This window comes from Chiloscyllium punctatum, chromosome 5 (assembly GCF_047496795.1).
Source record: "Chiloscyllium punctatum isolate Juve2018m chromosome 5, sChiPun1.3, whole genome shotgun sequence".
Lineage (NCBI taxonomy): Eukaryota > Metazoa > Chordata > Chondrichthyes > Orectolobiformes > Hemiscylliidae > Chiloscyllium > Chiloscyllium punctatum.
In genome coordinates, this window is record NC_092743.1 from 68,584,007 (window position 1) to 68,602,486 (window position 18,480).

At 38.6% G+C, this 18,480-nt stretch overlaps 1 protein-coding gene across 2 annotated transcripts in view; it reads right to left on the reverse strand.

The window, feature by feature from the left end:
- The window catches only part of LOC140477143 (peroxidasin homolog), a 583,119-nt gene that overhangs the window by 235,528 nt on the left and 329,111 nt on the right, over positions 1–18,480 (reverse strand). For both annotated transcript variants that reach the window (XM_072570507.1, XM_072570508.1), the window contains exons 7-8: positions 16,542–16,711; positions 867–984 (exon numbers count right to left, since the gene is read on the reverse strand). In XM_072570507.1, the coding sequence (XP_072426608.1) occupies positions 867–984; positions 16,542–16,711 (288 nt within the window). The remainder of the gene's footprint in view (positions 1–866; positions 985–16,541; positions 16,712–18,480) is intronic.

An 18,480-nucleotide genomic window follows, 5' to 3' on the forward strand; every position in this document is an offset into this window, starting at 1 on the left:
ATGGGGGTCTTTCCAACCTCTAATTGCATCTGATTATCAACATCACGAGTCTTTGGATAATTCTACGGGATTATTTATATTATTGTTTGATACATTATTTGACGATGTTCATGCCAATTCCATAATTAGCACAGGAAAGCAATATGTTAGTTACCAAAAAGGTTAAATATTACCACCTGAATACAAAAGGGAAAACTCAGGCCTCATTAGGCATTCTTTTCAGTTATCTAAAGCCCTGAAGTAAAACAAGGGCAAGCAACAGCCTCTGCTTTTGCACTTCTTGATTCCTGATATAATAGGTAGTTGCTGACAATATTGGGAGAAAGAAAGAGCAGTTAACAATTTGTCTAGTTTCAAAATAACTTCATAGTCCATGGAATGTTAACTTTTTGCTCTAATTTTAAGGCTAAACATTTGTGAGAATGGTATTCAATGCAAATCAAGCTTTCAGTTTAAAACTGGTGAGCTTCAGTTGGAAAAAATGGCATTTTTATTTCTGTAACTTTTCTTTTGCCCTTTGTCATAATGCACTGAAAAAAGCCGAAGTAAAAATTAGAAAGTAGTAATCTTTTACTTCACCCTTACAATGCTTTGATGAAAACACTCTGGCTATTTTAATTAAGTTAATTTGCATGCTGCTTGAATACTTTGCATTGCAGTGTAAGATTGTATTTCAACAGAATTTCAATTCAACATTAACAATTTGCTCACACTGCATTATAAGTGCTTCTCATCAAACTTCTATTATTTATAAATAATCATTAAGGGCCATCTGTGCTAACGAATAAAGACTATTTAAAGAAGACCATTTACTGACAGATCTCAGCATTAAAATTAGAACCCACAACATTTTCCACCATACTCACTTATTATGTAGCCAGACAATTTTAGGCTTGGGATTCCCCTCAGCTCTACAGGTAAAGTAGACAGTATTTCCTAAGGTTACATCCACATCCTGTGGTTCCGAAGTAATTCGTGGCCTTGCTGGGAAAAAATACAGTTGTATTACATGCATATTTAAAAAGTATACTTATATAAAACAATGATTTGGAGATGCCGGTGTTGGATTGGGTGTTCAAAGTTAAAAATCGATTTTTCAATATATAATTTCAGTTACATCATACTGTAAATTTTTGCTATAAATTCTGTGTTACAATTGAGCCCTCCACAATGACCTGATGAAGGAGCGTCGCTCCGAAAGCTCGTGTACTTCCAAGTAAACCTGTTGGACTATAACCTGGTGTTGTGTGATTTTTAACTATATAAAACAAAGATATTTCATTCCAGTGCATTGGATTTTTTGAAAATCTAACAAGGCACACCTTTAAAATTAATTCTAAAAGTAAGAATATAATACAATGGTATGAATGGTTCACTCAATTACACTGCTCTAATATTGGTGGAGATGTGTATCAAGGCAAAGTTATGCCTGACGCTTTGTTTGATTTGTTGTTCTCTGTTCTTCTATGAACCATGTTTCATACCTGACTTGAAAGTAATGCCAGAGTGAAGGTAAACTGCGCCATAAGGTTTAGATTAGATTACCTACAGTATAGAAACAGGCCACTGTCCCAACCAGTCCACACTGACCCTCCAAAGAGGAACCCACTCAGACCCATTTCACTGTGACTAATGCACCTAACAATGTGGGCAATTTAGCACGGTCAATTCACCTGATCTGCACAACTTTGAACTGTGGGAGGAAACCAGAGCACCCGGAAAAAACCCACGCAGCCATGGTGAGAATGTGCAGACAGTCACCCGAGGCTGGAATCGAGCCTGGGACCCTGGTACTGTGAGGCAGCAGTGCTAACCACTGAGCCACCATGCTGCCCCACGGTTTTGGACAATGTTTGAATATAATTGCTGACGGTCTCATGGATGCCAAATGTTTGGCTGCTGAACCCATTCCATTCAGCATGGTGGGAATGTCACACAATATGGTACAGGATGTCTTCATAGTGAAGATAAAACATTGTCTCGACATGGACTTTGTGACTGTCCCTGCTACCAATAATGCCATGGACAGTTGGATCTGTGACAGTTAGGTTGGTGAAAATGAGGTCAAGTGTATTTTTCTTTTAATTTAGTTCCTGCACCTTCCAACAGACCCAGTCTAGCTGCTAGGTCTTTCTATGTGCTTCTGGACTCTTGTCAGCTCAGTCCATAGTGAGACTAGCTTACAATCATTGAGTCATTGAGATGTATAGTATGGAAACAGAACCTTTGGTGAAACTCATCCATGCTGACCAGATATCCAAAACTAATCTCGTCCCACATCCCTCCAAATCCTTTGCAAGTATCCATCCAGATGCCTTTTAAATATTATAATTGTATTAGCCTCCACCACTTCCTCTGGAAGTTCATTCCATACATGCAAAAAACACCTTGATAATGGATACTGAAGTTCTCCATCTAGTGTGCATTGTCTGCCTTTGCCACCAATAGTGTTTCTTCCAGATAGTATCTAACATAGAGACGAACTGATTGATCAGCTGAGGGATGGCAATGGGCGGTACTCAGCAGGAGATTTGCTTGTCCGTGAGACCTCATCGGCCATTATTCTGTTGGACCTCTCCTGGTTCTTGTATAGGACAAACCCAAGCATGATGTTGGTGGGGTCAGCTACATTGCCTATAAGGTGTGATTCAGGATGATGACATCATACTCATTGTGGGACAGTTCTGCCTATTTTTGCACAAACACCCAGTAGAATCAGAGAGTCATAGAGATGTACAGCATGGAAACAGATCCTTCGGTCCAACCCGTCCATGCCGACCAGATATCCCAACCCAATCTAGTCCCACCTGCCAGCACCAATATCCCTTCCTATACATATACCATTCCTTGTGGCACTCCACTGGTCACAGGCCTCCAGTCTGAAAAACAACCCTCCACTACCACCCTCTGTCTTCTACCTTTGAGCCAGTTCTGTATCCAAATGGCTAGTTCTCCCTGTAGTCTGTAGTTGGTATGGAAGAATTTCAGGGTCATCAGGGCTCTTCAGGTTGCTGTCATTTCCAGGAAACATGGCCATTTGGTCCACTCATCATTGTTCTTCCTTTTGTTTCTCTTTTAAAAGTTTAATAGACTGAGTGGCTTGCTTGGAAATTTCACAGCATGGTCAACCATGTCCTGTGTTACCATATTTACAGAACAGGAGAAGGCTACATCACTGGGTGTGCTTGTGTTAACGCACTGCAAGGGAAACTTAGCTGAGTCCCTTTCCTCTGCCTTCCCCTCCCCCCCCCCCCCCCCACCCCAGGACAGTGCACACATTTTCCCTTTAAATGCATTTTTTTAAAACCCACAATTGAATTCATCGTCATCACATTCACCCACTACCATTCGAAAGCTTAACCAGTGGATACAGAACTGACTCAAAGGTAGAAGACAGAGGGTGGTAGGATGGTTTCCTTCCTATCGGAAAGATGTTGTGAAGCTTGAAAGGGTTCAGAAAAGATTTACAAGGATGTTGCCAGGGTTGGAGGATTTGAGCTATAGGGAGAGGCTGAACAGGCTGGGGCTGTTTTCTCTGGAGCTTCGGAGGCTGAGGGGTGACCTTATAGAGGGTTACAAAATTATGAGGGGCATGGATCGGGTAAATAGGCAAAGTCTTTTCCTTGGGGTCGGGGAGTCCAGAACTAGAGGGCTTAGGTTTAGGGTGAGAGGGGAAAGATATAAAAGAGACCTAAGGGGCAACCTTTTCACACAGAGGGTGGTACGTGTATGGAATGAGCTGCCAGAGGATGCGGAGGAGGCTGATACAATTGCAACATTTAAGAGCATTTGAATGGGTAAATGAACTCCAGGAGCACTTGGGAGGTGGGTGGGAATTAATGCAATTGGGAAGGATGCAGTGGGATGGACAAAATGCCCCTTCCAGATTCGGACAGGGGTATGGAAGGCCCGGAACAATTGATGCCCTTGAGTGGCCATTTCAGTGATAAGCACCACTGATGTAAGAGCCTCCTTGCATTTGACCCCATTCTATCAACAGGGTTTATCTAATTGGTCTGAGTGAACTCACTCCACTTACCTCAACTTTAGGCTGCAGCACTGCATGAGAACCCTGCAGTCCCAGTAGCGACATTCACTCCCATTGCTGTTGTTGGAATTGAAGAGCTGCCAGCACTTTTATTAGCTGGCAGGTCTTAAAGGCAGATTTCATCCATAAAGGTCTGGGAACCCTTATGAATGGCAGACAGAATTGGAACTTAATCTTGTTGGGCCACCTCTTTTTTAATCTGGTGAACAGCCAGTGACACAGTTACTAAATGCAGCTCAAAGGATTTAAACATTTTCCAATTCAGTGGAACAGCGTTGATTTGTTAAAATATAAGATACTGTTAAATTAGGAAAACCGTTTATTCAAGTGTTAAGGATTTGGGCACTGGTAAAAATTAGGGTATCTTGAGTATTGCTGAGAAAACAACATTTTTCTCCTTGTCATTTTTCTCCTCAGCAAGAATGCCAAAACAAGGGGAAAACCAATATTTATGTTTCATGAGAGGAAAGTGCTGATTACTGGCAACTGGACTCTGATTATTAGTTGAAGGGAAGAGGTATTAGCAGTTTTAATAGGCTTTGATTTGGAGAGGTCCCCAGGCTTTGAGGAGATCTAAGCCAGGCTGCTGTTGGAGCAAGAGAGGTGATTGTAGGAACCCCAGCATCAATCTTGAAATCCTCCCCGAACACAGAATTATCAGATGACTGGAAGATTGACAATGAGGTATTTCTTATTCAAGAAGAGTGATAGGGATAAATGAGGAATTTACAGGCAAGTGAGTCTAAAATCAGTAGTAGGGCAACTTTTGGAAAAAACTCTGAAGGACAGAATTAATCTCCATTTGGAGAGGCAAGTATTAATCAAAGATAGTCAGTATGGTTTTGTCAAGTCAATATTATGCTCTAGATGTGTGATTGAGCTTTTCAAGGTATTGCCTAGTGTGTTAATAAGAATAGCGCAGTGGTTATAATCTATATGGACTTTAGGAAGCCATTTGACAAGGTCTACAATGGAAGACTATCAAGTGGGAAGAGCCCACGAATCCATGAGAAATTGGAAAAATTAGATTCAAAACTGGCTTAGTGCCAGGAGGCAGAGGGTGATGGTTGAGTATTGTTTTTGGACTGGAAGTCTGTGTCCGGTGGCGTATAGTAAGGTTTGATAATGGGTCCCTTGCTATTTATAGGATACATTCATGATCTAGCTATGAATGCAGGATGTTTGATCACTAAGTTTACAGAGGACATGAAAACTGCTAGTGTAGTAAAGAGAGAGGAAGAGAGACTTAAGAAGATATAGATATAGATCCGCATCCATGAACACCAACTAGCCACGAAACGACACGACCAGCTATCCTTAGTAGCCACACACGCAGATGACAAGCAACATGAATTCAACTGGGACAACACTGCTATTATAGGACAAGCCAAACAGAGAACAGCCAGGGAATTCCTAGAGGCATGGCACTCATCCACTGATTCAATCAATAAGCACATCGACCTGGACCCAATATACCGACCACTGCAACGGACAGCTGGAAATGACAACTGGAAGCGGCAGATTCAAACCACTACAAATGCCGGAGTAAAGATCACAGAAGCGCTTCACAGGAGGCTTCCAAGCACTGAGGATATCACCTAGACAGGGGACGAAACGTCTGCAACACAAATTCCCAGCTCGGCAAACAGAACCACAACAGAGACTAGATAAGCTGGGGTCATTTTCCTTTGAGCAGAGAAAGCTGAGGAGGGGGTCTGATCAAGATATATAGAATTGAGGAACATAGGAATTGGATGTTTTTCTTTCTTGTTGGTGTGGCAAAAGCAGAATTGCTCTTTTCACTCCCACAGGGAGTTCTCTCTATCCCAGACTCAATACCACATACAATTTGTTGATTGGAAACTGCTCCCAAAACTCCCATCCAACAACTGATCTGTTAGTTGAGAAACTTTAGTCGTCAATTTGCCACTGTTCAAGATTTCACATCCACCCGTGTGCTGGTCAGTTTCCAATTCTGGATAGGCAACTGGTTGTAGGCATAAAATGAACTCTTGGGAGATAAATTCACTTGGCCCATGATGAGAACGATTTAGCACTTGCTCAGTTAATGTTGTATTTGACCTCTCAGCTAAATTCACTTTTGGTTTGGATGACTGCAGCAAACTTATTTTAACACTGATTTCAAAGCTGCTACTTGTTTAAATACAACACTCCCACATGACCTGTTGTCTCTGGTTCAGAGCCAAGATTACTATCAACTGTTTCAAGCTGATACTTCCAGAATCTAAATAATTTGAAGCTATCAACAGAGTTATGCAACCAAGACATGCGATAAGAGCATAATGCTGGAACAAGCCATTCAGCCATTCAATCATGCCCTACTATCTAACTAGGCCCAGGCTGATCTTCAACTACAACACCCCTTTCCCACATTATCCCCATTTACCTTGATGATTTTAATATAGCAGCAAACTTTCAGACTCCAACAATCTCAATCACTAAGCCTAAACAGTCCTCTTGGGTGAAAGAATTGCAAAGATTCATCACCCACAGAGTAAAAAAAATTCCAGTTTATCTCAGTCCTTAAGTGGCCGACTTCTTAGTCTGGAATTTTGTTGCCTGATTCTAACAACTATCACCACCAGCTCCATGAATCTACCCTGCAAAAAATAAAAGGATAAACGCTAAATCTGTTCAAAATTTTTTGTTGCACTATCCCTCCAACCGAGGAATTAATTTGGTGAATCTTTGGTGTATCCCTCAATGACAAGTATATTTTTGCTTGATTAAGGAGATCAAATCTGCCACTATACTCCAGATCTAGTCTCACCAATGCTCTGTATAACTGTAACAAGACACCTTTATTCCACTTCAGTCCTCTTGTAATGAAGGCCAACATACCTATTTTACATTCTTAATTGTTTATTGTACCTGCATGCTAATTTTCCAACACTCGTGAACAAAGTCAATACTTCCCAGATTGTCACCAGTTTAAAAATGTTCTGTATTTCTGCTTTCCCTCCAAAAGTTGATAACATCACATTTCTCCAGATTGTATTTCATTGACCAATTTTATGCCCACTCAATTTGTCTTTCCAAATTCCCTGGAAGTGTTTCCTCCTCACAATCCACACAGTTTTGTATCATCTACAAACTTGGAAATATTTCATTTAGTTCCCTTATCCATATCAGTGATATAGTTTGTGAAGATCTGGGGTACAAGCAGCATGTACTCTAATTTTGTTTACTAACCTCTTCTTTGGGATCTTTTAAATGTTATCTGAAAATCTAACTCAACTACTAATTCCCCTTGTGCTATTTTGCTGGTTACATCCCTAAAAAAGTCTAACAAATTTGTAATATATGATTTCCATTTCATAAAATCTATATTGAATCTGCCCAATCATTTACCAATCATTGCCCAATCATTGTTATTTCTTGTGCCAAAAATAAGATTTTCGTGACAAATTTAAGAACAGCTTCTTTTCTACTGTTACCTGAATTATGAGCGCTCATATCAGAGAGAGAGTTCCTCTTTCTCTGCACATTCTCTGCAGCTGTAGCAACATATTTTGCATTCTGTTCTACTAACCTGTTGTACTTATGTCAGATATGATTTGTCTGGCTGGCATGTAAAACAACATTTTTCACCGTATCTTGGTACATGACAATAACAATAAAACAGATTAAATTAAATGAGGTGAATAGATCTGTAATACTTCATTTTATTTCTTTCCCTCCTATCTTATGGTTATATTTGTCATTTTCTAATTTTCAGGAATATTTCCAAAAATTCAAAAGATGCTCATCAATATATTGATTAATTCCCCAGCCAACTTCTTTAATGCTAGGATGTATATCATCAAGTGCAGGGAATTTATCTACTTTAAGTCCATTTAACTGTTCTAATACTTTGAAAAACACATTAATATACTACAATTTCACCTTTAATTCTTGATTATTTCTGGGAAGATTTTAGTATCTTTCTCTGTGAAGACGGACAACAGGTATTTGTTTAGCTTCTCTATCAGTTCCTTATTCCTGTTTATAAATTCTCCTAACTCACTTACAATGGACGCACATTTGTTTTTCATTGAATCATAGAATCCCTACAATATGGAAATAGGCCATTTGGCCCAACAAGTCCACACCAACCCTCCAAAAGGTATCCCACTTAGAACCATTACCCTACCCTATTACTTGATATTTCCCCTGACTAATGCACCTAACCCACACATCCCTGAATACAATGGGCAATTTAGCATGGCCAATTCACCTGACCGGCACATTGTCAGACTATGGGAGGAAACCGGAGCACCCGGAGGAAACCCACGCAGACACGAGGTGAGTGAACAAACTCCACACAGACAATTGGCTGAGGCTGGAATCCAATCTAAGTCCATATGAGGTAGAAGTGTCAACCACTGAGCCACCATGCCGCACCAATTTTGCTAACATTTTCCTTTTCACATACATATAGAACCTTTTGCAAACCTTTTTTTTGTTTTTCCCTAATTTACTCCCACATTTTTTTTTCTTAATTTTTTTCTTGTTTCTACTTTTCCAAGTTCTAAAATCTTCACAAATCTTGAGATTACTTTTGTGGCAAATTTACATGCCTCTTTATTTGGCCTAATGTAATCCTTGATTGTCTGTACTGGTCATAATTGGAAAACTTGCAGTTTTTTTGTTCATTAAAGGAATGGATTTTTGTTGTAAATATATATTCATTCTTTATTGTTAGCTATGTGCTGTTTACCACCAAAATGCAATTTTAATGTAGTTTTCCAGTCTACCATTGAAATTTGCATCTCACAGCTACACAGTTTTATTTACTTGAACAACATCACTTTCAAACTTGCTGCAAAATTCTATTTTCTTATCTTATGGCCATTTTTTGCCTAAAAGGCTTTTTAAATACAAGTACAACTTACTGGAATTTTATGATTAATATTTTAAATAACCATAAAAACTTCCACATGTTCCAAAATTATCAAGCTTATTCTTACAGTTTTATTTAAATAAACTGCATGTAACTTACATGTATCAAACTATTCAAAGTTAAAACCTAAAGATTAATGATATTCAAGCTTTATTAGACTTGCCCGTGTTATCATCCGCAAAGAAACAGAGAAGTGTTAAAAGACGTGAACTGGCATAAAGCTAATGGAAAAAAAGCTGATGGACAAGATTTGACTTATTTAAACTCTGACTGCAACAAGCCATGTATTAATTACGTGATAAATACTTCAAACAAAAAGGTAGTTTTACCGTTAAACAACAAATATAGCCCTTGTGTAATTACAAGCACTCATTTTTACCTCCTGCACAAATGTAGCTTTACTTGCAATCTCAGTCTTTCTTCTATTTTATAGGATTTCTCACTTTGTAGCTGATTATTTCAGCCTTTGAGTCATTCAACAGTATGCCATCTGAAGTCCCCAACTACCACTGAAAAGAATTAGGTCACAACAGTCTTGATGGCATGGAACTGCTTGGGACTTCCTTCTCCAATCCTTTTAACTAACCTGATTGATTCTGGCAGCACTGAAATTTCAGCTATGGCCCTTATGAAATCAACCAAAAACTTGGCCTTTCTGTCTTCAGCCCTCCATCTTTTCCAACCGCATTACACAACAGTAACACAGATTTTGCTTTATTCTCAAAGACCTGCTTCACCAAAGACATGGTGAAAACCTGGAAGCTAAAATAAACTGTTCCATTCAAAGATAATCTTACTTTTTCCACACAAATTCTTACAGCGTTTTGAACTACCAGACATAAACACAGAATGATATAAAACTAGTTTTCTACTTATCCTACGTTTCTTAGCTTTTCACTCCCATGGTAACCTCAGGTTAAATAAGCATTTCTTGGAATCTAATGTTATTATAATCAAAAAATCAATTTGATTGCATTTACTTCCCTTGTGCAATTGGCTGTACTTGATAACTGCTGAAAGCATGGCTAATTAATGCTATATGTGTGTGGAAGGGTCTGAAAGAGATTAATGCTGAAGAGTGCATTAATGTCACATGAATTTGGTGGGAGAACATCTTGGAATCTCAAAGGTCAACTATCTGGGACTTCCTCAGTCTCTGTAATTGATGTCTATTAGAGTCACAGAGTCATAGAGTTGTACAGCACAGAAACAGACCCTTCAGTCCAACTCATCCATGCCAACCAGATACCCTAAATTAATATTGTCCCATTCGCCAGCATTTGGTCTATATCCCTCTAAACATACCCATTCATAAAGCTATCCAGATTTCTTTTAAATGTTGCAACTGTTCCAGCCTCCACCACGTTGTCTGGCAGCTTGGTCCATACAAGCACCACCATTAGGTACCTTTTAAATCTTTCCCCTTTCACCTTAAACCTATGTCCTCTAGTTTTGGACTCCCCCACCCCGGGGAAAGGACTTTGTCTACTTATCCTATCCATGTCCCTCATGATTTTGTAAACCATCTATAAGGTAACTCCTCAGCCTCCAATGCTCCAGGGAAAATAGCCCCAGCCTATTCAGTCTCTCCTTATAGCTCAAATCCTCTAACCCAAGCAACATTCTTGTAAGTCTTCTTTAAACCCTTCCAAGTCTCATTACATCTTTCCCATAGCAGGGAGACTAGAATTGCATGCAGTATTCCAAAAGTGTCCTAACCAATGTCCTGTACTGCCGCAACATGACCTCCCAACTCCTGTACTCAATGCACTGACAAATGAAGGCAGGCATTCCAAATGCCTTCTTCACTATCCTGTCTACCTGCAACTCCACTTTAAAGAAATTATGGAACTGCACTCCAAGGTCTCTTTGCTCAGCAACACTCCCCTGGACCTCACCATTAATTGTATAAGTCCTGTCCTGATTTGCCTTTCATGCAACATCTCACATTTATCTAAATTAAACTCCATCTGCCACTGCTCAGTCCATTGGCCCACCTGATCAAAGTCCTGTTGTACTCTGAGGTATCATCTGCAAACTTACTAATCATACCTCCTATGTTCACATCCAAATCGTTCATATGAATGACAAGAAGCAGTGAACCAAGCACAGATCCTTGTGACACACCGTTGGTCAATGTAACTTGCAAATAGCTGTTATCATGGAATAAACTACATTTGGTTAAGACGGAGCCTCTTCTCATGAGATTAGCACATGGTTTCTCTCTACCACACTTGCACCTACCCTGAAACATGATAATGGCAGCAAATCTATCTTATAATGAGCATGACTACAAAAAGTACATGGACGGCACAGTGTCTCAGTGTCAGTGCTAGGGAGTGCGATTCAATTCTAGCCTCAGGTGACTGTATATGTGGAATTTGCACATTTTCCCTGTATCTATGTGGGTTTCCCATGCATGCTCTGATTTCTTCCCGTAGTCCAAAGATGTGCAGGTTAGGTGGATTGTCCATGCCAAATTGCCTATAGTATCCAGAGATGGGCTGGCTATGTGGATTAGACACAGGAAATATAGGGTTAGGGTAGAGGTGTGCATCTGGATGGGATGCCCTTTGTAGGGTCAGTGTGGACTTGGTGGGCCGAATGGCCTTTCCTTTTTTGTAGGTAATTCTATGAACACGCTGTGCAGGGCTATGGAATGCTCATATAGCAACAAGGACCTTGCAATAAGGGAAACTACTTTATGAAAATTGCTCAGAGAATTACCCATAAACAATGTTGCGACAGTGACGCTTGACAAAAATGCAGTGAACTACAACAGTCCAAATGGTAATCCCATTCACCGAGGCAATCACGTCACTAAATGATGTTAATAATGGAGGCAATATCCTTTTTCCCCCAAGAAGAAAAGCACCTATTTGTGAAAATAGTGCCACAGTGGTTTATGTTATTATCTGACTAATAACTCTATAACAAAAATACCTTAATGATCATGTAAATGGACCACTAAAACTAATAACAACAGAATATGGATTTTGTTAATATCCTACTAATGAAAGAACTAAACTAATAACAAAAAAAAGAGTTAAAATCCAACAATGCAGTGGAGAATTTGAATTCTGTTTCAAATATCCAGAAATAAGAAACTTGTGTCAGTACAAGTGACCATAATCTTCACTGACTCACTACTGTCCTATAGGGAAGGAGATCACTTATCCTTACCCCAATTTGGCATGTATTTGACTTTAGGCCAACTCAAATACAATTGACCCTTAATCGCCCTTTGAGTCAACCCAGCAAATGAGTCCATTTTATTCAACCACTAACAGCAGTTCAATCAGAAAGCTCACCACAATCGCCTCAGGGAGACGAAAGATGGGTAATAACTATCAGCCTTGCCAAGACAGTCATGCTGCATGAATAAATGTAAAACATACAATTTATTAAATTAGTAACTATGCATAGAATAGAAAGGGAATTCAGATTTAACATATATAGCCTGACACAAATATATAGAGATAAAACACACAAAATATTAAGTTCCTCTGTGATTAGGACAGCAAAACACAGACAGGAAAACAGTATGGGTCAATATGCAAGAAATCATATCAACTCACTTAATCAACCCACTAAGTACAAATCTGTTCTACCCCCACTTCTGAACATAATGACTTTCAATGTAGCACAGTTTAAGTGCTCACAGGAGGAAACTTTCAAATCATTTTTGCTCAGTTCCAAACAGAGAAGGCAATTTACAAATACAGGCAAAAAAAAATTCATTGTCATAATTTCCAATGTCTCTTACATCTATTGTGAAAATTTGAGCAACATTTCTGGCACTAACCAATTTTAAGATAAAGACAACTTGTCTGCACTGACCAAAGTAGTTTTCATCAGATCTTTAGCATCCTGGTTTATATTGTGATGTAAGGTGTGTGATTAATATATGACTTAATATCATTTGTTTTCAACTTTTGAATTTTGAACTATTGGCATATGTATTAACTGAGTCTGAAGGAGATTACTGATTAACTAGTAATTATTTCTGCAGCCATGGTGATTTATTTTAGAACACAGTTTGAGAGAGAACTCCTATAATTTAATTGGGTTTTGTTTATATTAGCAGAGTTTACAAACAAATAAATTAAACATAGCATCGCTTCAGGCTTTCAGATAGAAGATAACCTGCATGGTTTGCCTTTCAAACTCTAAGGTGTTTTCCCGCCAAACTCATATGACATTAAAGTGGTCCCGAGGAAACACTCATAGCTTGAAAATAAAAACTTTTGGGTTTCATTTGGACATTTGCCTGATTGCAGACATCCTGGCTAAGGCTGGATGTATAAAACCAGCTGGAGAAAGGACAGTAGTTTAGTAATGTTAAGAGGAGATTACTTCAGTATAAGGAGTCTAGTTTAGTACAATTCCACATATCAGGCTTACAAAACAGAATTAGTTTAACCTATATGGATCAGCAAACTTTACATTCAACACAAGGACATTACTTTGTAAGGGAATGACAAGTTCAATGAAAATGAATCTGTTAAGAAAACACACACACCTTACAATTAGGTATCATGTTTTCCATAAATGTTAAGGACCAAAAAATATCAGTTCCAACTAGTTTTTCAGCTTCTGACTGAATGATTTAAATTTTGGAAAACAAACCAAATTGGAAGTTGAAAAATATGCCTTAAACAGAATAAAATCCAAAGTGCTTCACAGGAGCACTATAGAACAAAATCTGACACCTTTGTTGCACAGGTAGAGATGTGGATAGATAACTAATATATGATCATTTAAACTGATCCTAAGGAACATTTTAGGACAAAACAGAGACAGAGAAGCACCAGTTACAGAAGACATAAGGAACTACAGAGTTTATGGCCGAGGCAGCTGACAGTATAGATACCAATGATGGAGCAATTAAAATCAGGGATGTTCGAAAAGAGCAAAGCAAATTAAAATCTATTTTCATTCATTTCAACAGAGTTTTGCTTCCCCTAAAAAACAAGATCAAATTCAAACAAAATAATGAAATCAAATTGTGTTCCATTGTGTCACAAAATGCCTTTAGATTCCAAGCAAAAATAGGCCACAATTTATTGAATTAATTATTTTAGTGGATTACACTGTGAAGGTTTTGTGTACGAAGCATTTGCCATATTATGTTAAGATAATTGGACAACATCTAAAGAGACAAAAAGGTTGAATATCCTGCAATGATTTGTCATGAGGTCAGCCAAGTGGACCTCACAGACTATGAGTTCCTGGGCTGTTAATCTGATCCAATCAGGGGGCTCTGGCTGACATATAAACAGGAGTTTCTGTTATTGGCCAGATAATCCAAAAGACTTTGTTTAATTGGAGGAGCAAATTAATGCAGATGCTGGAATCTGAAATGAAAACAAAAAAAATGCTAGAGAACACAGTGGGTCAGGCAGCATGATCAGCTAGATTTGAAACATTAGCTTGCTTTCTCTCCATGGATATTGCCCTGATCTGTGTTTTCAGATTTTTTTTTGTTTAATTGTGGCTCTGGTTCGGCTGCAACTTGTCTAGTAGTCTGCCAGTTCATGTAGTCTTCATATGCTTGTAGTGCAAACTGCCATTTTTGGTTAAAAGTAATTTGTGTTTCCTGTTAAAAATTAACAGCTGTGAGGTGTTTTGGGCACGTTTATATCACCCCTCTTCAAAGATAGAATCAGTTAAAGTCACTTATATTCTAAATAAAGAACCACATTGTCTAAATATTTTAAAATAATTCACCACACGTACTTCTAAGAAGGAAGTTTGTGCCAACATATTATACTGAATATAGCTGCTTGAGTACTTAAACATAAATATTATATCAAAATGCCAGTCAAAACTGCAACTCAGCTTTGAAAATTTTAACATTTCAACTTTAAGGCCACAATATGTTAATTTGACCTATTCTCAGAAATGGATCATTTAATAGTCAAGCTCAGTGATACCCATTCTAAAAGATGAAAGACTTAACAGCAATCTAGATTTGTTCAATGTAGCATTTCAATTGCATGACACTGTAATCTTTTGCTATAAATGCTGTGTCTTATTGTCCTGCTCCATAGCTACCTGATGAAGGAACAGTGGTCCGAAAGTTAGTGCTTCCAAACAAACCTGTTGGACTATAACCTGGTGTTGTGTGATTTTTAACATTAGGTTTAAAATTGCTCACTGTTATAGTATCAATTGGCACTTACAAAATAGAATTTCAAACTCTGACCACTTTGTATGAGCAAGTGTCAAACAGTTAAATGTTTGTTAATCATGCATCAACCAGCCCTTCAGATGATTGTGGTGAGTCAGCTTGAACTATTGCTATCACCTGGTGTATGTATGTCCACAGTTCTATCGCAAAAGGAGTTCCAAGATTTTGACTTAGTGGCAAGGTAGGAGCAGTGACAAAGTATGACGTCAGGTTTGTGTGTGGCTTGTAGAGAAAGTTGGAGTGATATTGTTCCCATTTATATTATACTTGTCGTTCCAGGTGAGAGAGGTCACAGGTTTGGAAGGTGCTGACAAAAGAGGGTGAGCAAGCTGCAATGCACCTTGGAGATGGTGCATATTGCTTCCACTGTGTATCAATAGCGTAAAGGAACTGATTAAAGAGGCTGCCCTGTTCAGGATAAAGTCAAGCTTCTCAAGAATCGGAACTGCGTTCATTCAGGATAGTGGACATTCAACAATGGAAAACCCATTCAATGGCAAGTTTATTTATTGTAGGGGCCTGCTACCTGCCACTTATCAACCCAAACCTGAATGTTGTCCAGGTCTTACCGTTTTTGCAAATGGATTATTGGTATGTTTGAGGAATTGTGAGTTTTACTGAATATTCTAAAATCATCAGCAAATATACACATTTCTGACCTTACTGTGGAGGGAAGGCGATTCATGAAGAAGTTGAATGTGGTTGAACTTAAGAAACTTTACAAAGATGTCCTGGGACAGAGATGATTGGTCTCCAATAACCAGAAACATCTTCCTTTGTGTTAGGTCTGATTTAATCAGCTTTCTCCTAATTCCCACTGACTTAAAGTTTGACACCAAATTTTGTCAAATGTTATCTTGGTCTTAATGACATTAATTCTCACTACATGACTGTACTTTAGGTTTTTCAGCTTTGTTTGGATGCTAGCAGTGCCCAAACTGAGTATTCATTTGTGCATAAAGTTTCTTCCTCCTTCATAAGATGCATTGCTCAATAAAACAAAGAACACAATACCAACCTTTGTTAACATAGGTATTATCAACTTAAAATAATAGATAAAAGAACATTGTACAAAGACAAGTGTTTGCCTATTAATATGAGAAAAAGATTTTTCTGTATTTCCGTTTAACTGAGATGAAGATTTACTTGCTGTATGAGAGTCACTTTTGAACGAATTGAAATGTTGCCATCGAAATGATGAAACAATGCAAAAAACTAAGAAATTGTCCACTAAGTACAAATGAATACGATAGACATGCAAAATATTTTTTAAAACTTCCATGCATTTAATGAATTTTTTTTTGTTCATTTTCTCTAGTGTGTGTGTCATTTGTAGCCAATAAAAGATGTAATATATCATTGTAATCAAGATCATCTGTACTGCTAATAAAACTTACCACAGTTAAACTCTTCTGTTGTTACTGAGGCAACTGATCTGCCCTGTAATTCCCTAGGATACTCGCATGTTGCAGCTGCTTGCGTGTTGCTGCTTTGGGCATAGTTCTTCAGTAATTCTCCCAGCCACATCAGCTGACAATCACACACGAGGCCATTTGAATCCAAGCGACTGCAATCATATAAAGACAAGGACAGAATTAGGGGACTTCTCTTTACCTACAAGCTATTCTTGTAAAATAACCAGTGTGCAATTAGCACTGAACTGTTTTTTTTAAAACTTTAAAACAATATTGTCCCTCTTCTTCCTAGTCTTCAAAGGGCCCATGCAGACCACTAATTATGGTATCAATCAAAGTCATCCTTCTTCAGGCTCATGCCCAAAACGTCGATTCTCCTGCTCCTTGGATGCTGCCTGACCTGCTGCGCTTTTCCAGCAACACATTTTCAGGACAATCAGAGTACTCAAGCAAATTGTCATTATGCTAACACAGCCAAATCCAATCTTCAGCTCATCTGATTCCATACGTGCATTTCCAATTGGGGCCATTATACACCAATTAAGAGTAACACTTCAACTTTCCTTATCCAGGGACCAAGGTCAGTTGACAGTTAGCAAATGTAGAGCAGTTCATGGGACAAACCTAGTCAATAGAGTTCAGCTACTTTTTACGTCAACCCATAAACTATCAGCAAAGATTGAGTTCTTTCTTTTCACAAATACAGTACAACCTCAGTTATCTGAACCTTGATTATCCAAATTTCAGATGATCCGAACAAGATCTCGAGGTCCCAATGCTTGGATAAATTGTGTTTGCCGAACGTTCGATTATCCGAACAAAATACTCCCTGTCTGTGTCATTCGGATAATCAAGGTTGCTCTATACTGAGAAAACTTATTCTTACAGGAGGTTTTCAAGTTTTGAGTATTGGCAAAGAAAGGAAGAAAAAGTAATAACTACAATAAAAAGTGCATAGGAGATTTACTTTTTTTTAAAAAGAATTGCACTTTTTGAAGGAAGATGGGTTTGGTGCAGAAACTTCAGGCATGGAGCGGATAAATGAGTAAATGCAAAATCTAGAAGTTGATGAATTACATCACTCTATCATTAGCTTCAAAAAAACTGCTCTTGCCAGTTAGATTTCCATTAGCAGCCATTGAATGTTACTGTTTTTGGACAGTAGATGGGAATTAAACCCTATAGTTAGTAATTATCAGTGTCAATGTCATATAATTCCTACAGTACAGATGGAGGTCATTTCATCTATTGAGTCTGCTCTGACCCTACAAAGAGCATTCCATCTGAAACCAAATCCCAGCCTATCTCTGTAACGCTGCATTTACCATAGCCACCTAGCTTGCACAATCCTGGAAACTCCCTCCAGCGCAATTTAGCACAACCAATTCACCTAACTTGCACATCTTTGGACTGTGGGAAGAAGCTAGAGAACCCAGTGGAAACCCATGCAGACACGGGGAAAACATGCAAACTACACACAGTCACCTAAGGCTGGAATCAAACCTTGATCCCTGGCACTGTAAGGCATCAGTGCTAACCACTGTGCCACCATATCCTTTTATCAATGTAGCATTCTTCAATCAGCCTTTCTGTAAAGTGACTACTACAAGTGTGGAGTTCTTATTCCTCCATGACTACATTTGTTTTACAATTTAAATTAAAAATAAATAAGTCACCAAGGCTTGATGGGATTTATCTGAGGATTCTCTTGGAAGCCAGGGAGGAGATCGCCGTGCCTTTGGCTTTTATCTTTGTTTTGTCATTGTCTACTGGAATAGTACCAGAAGACTGGAAGATAGCAAATGTTGTTCCCTTGTTCAAGAAGGGGAGTAGAGACAACCCTGGAAATTATAGACCAGTGAGGCTTACTTCGGTTGTGGGTAAAGTGTTGGAAAAGGTTATAAGAGACAGGATTTATAAT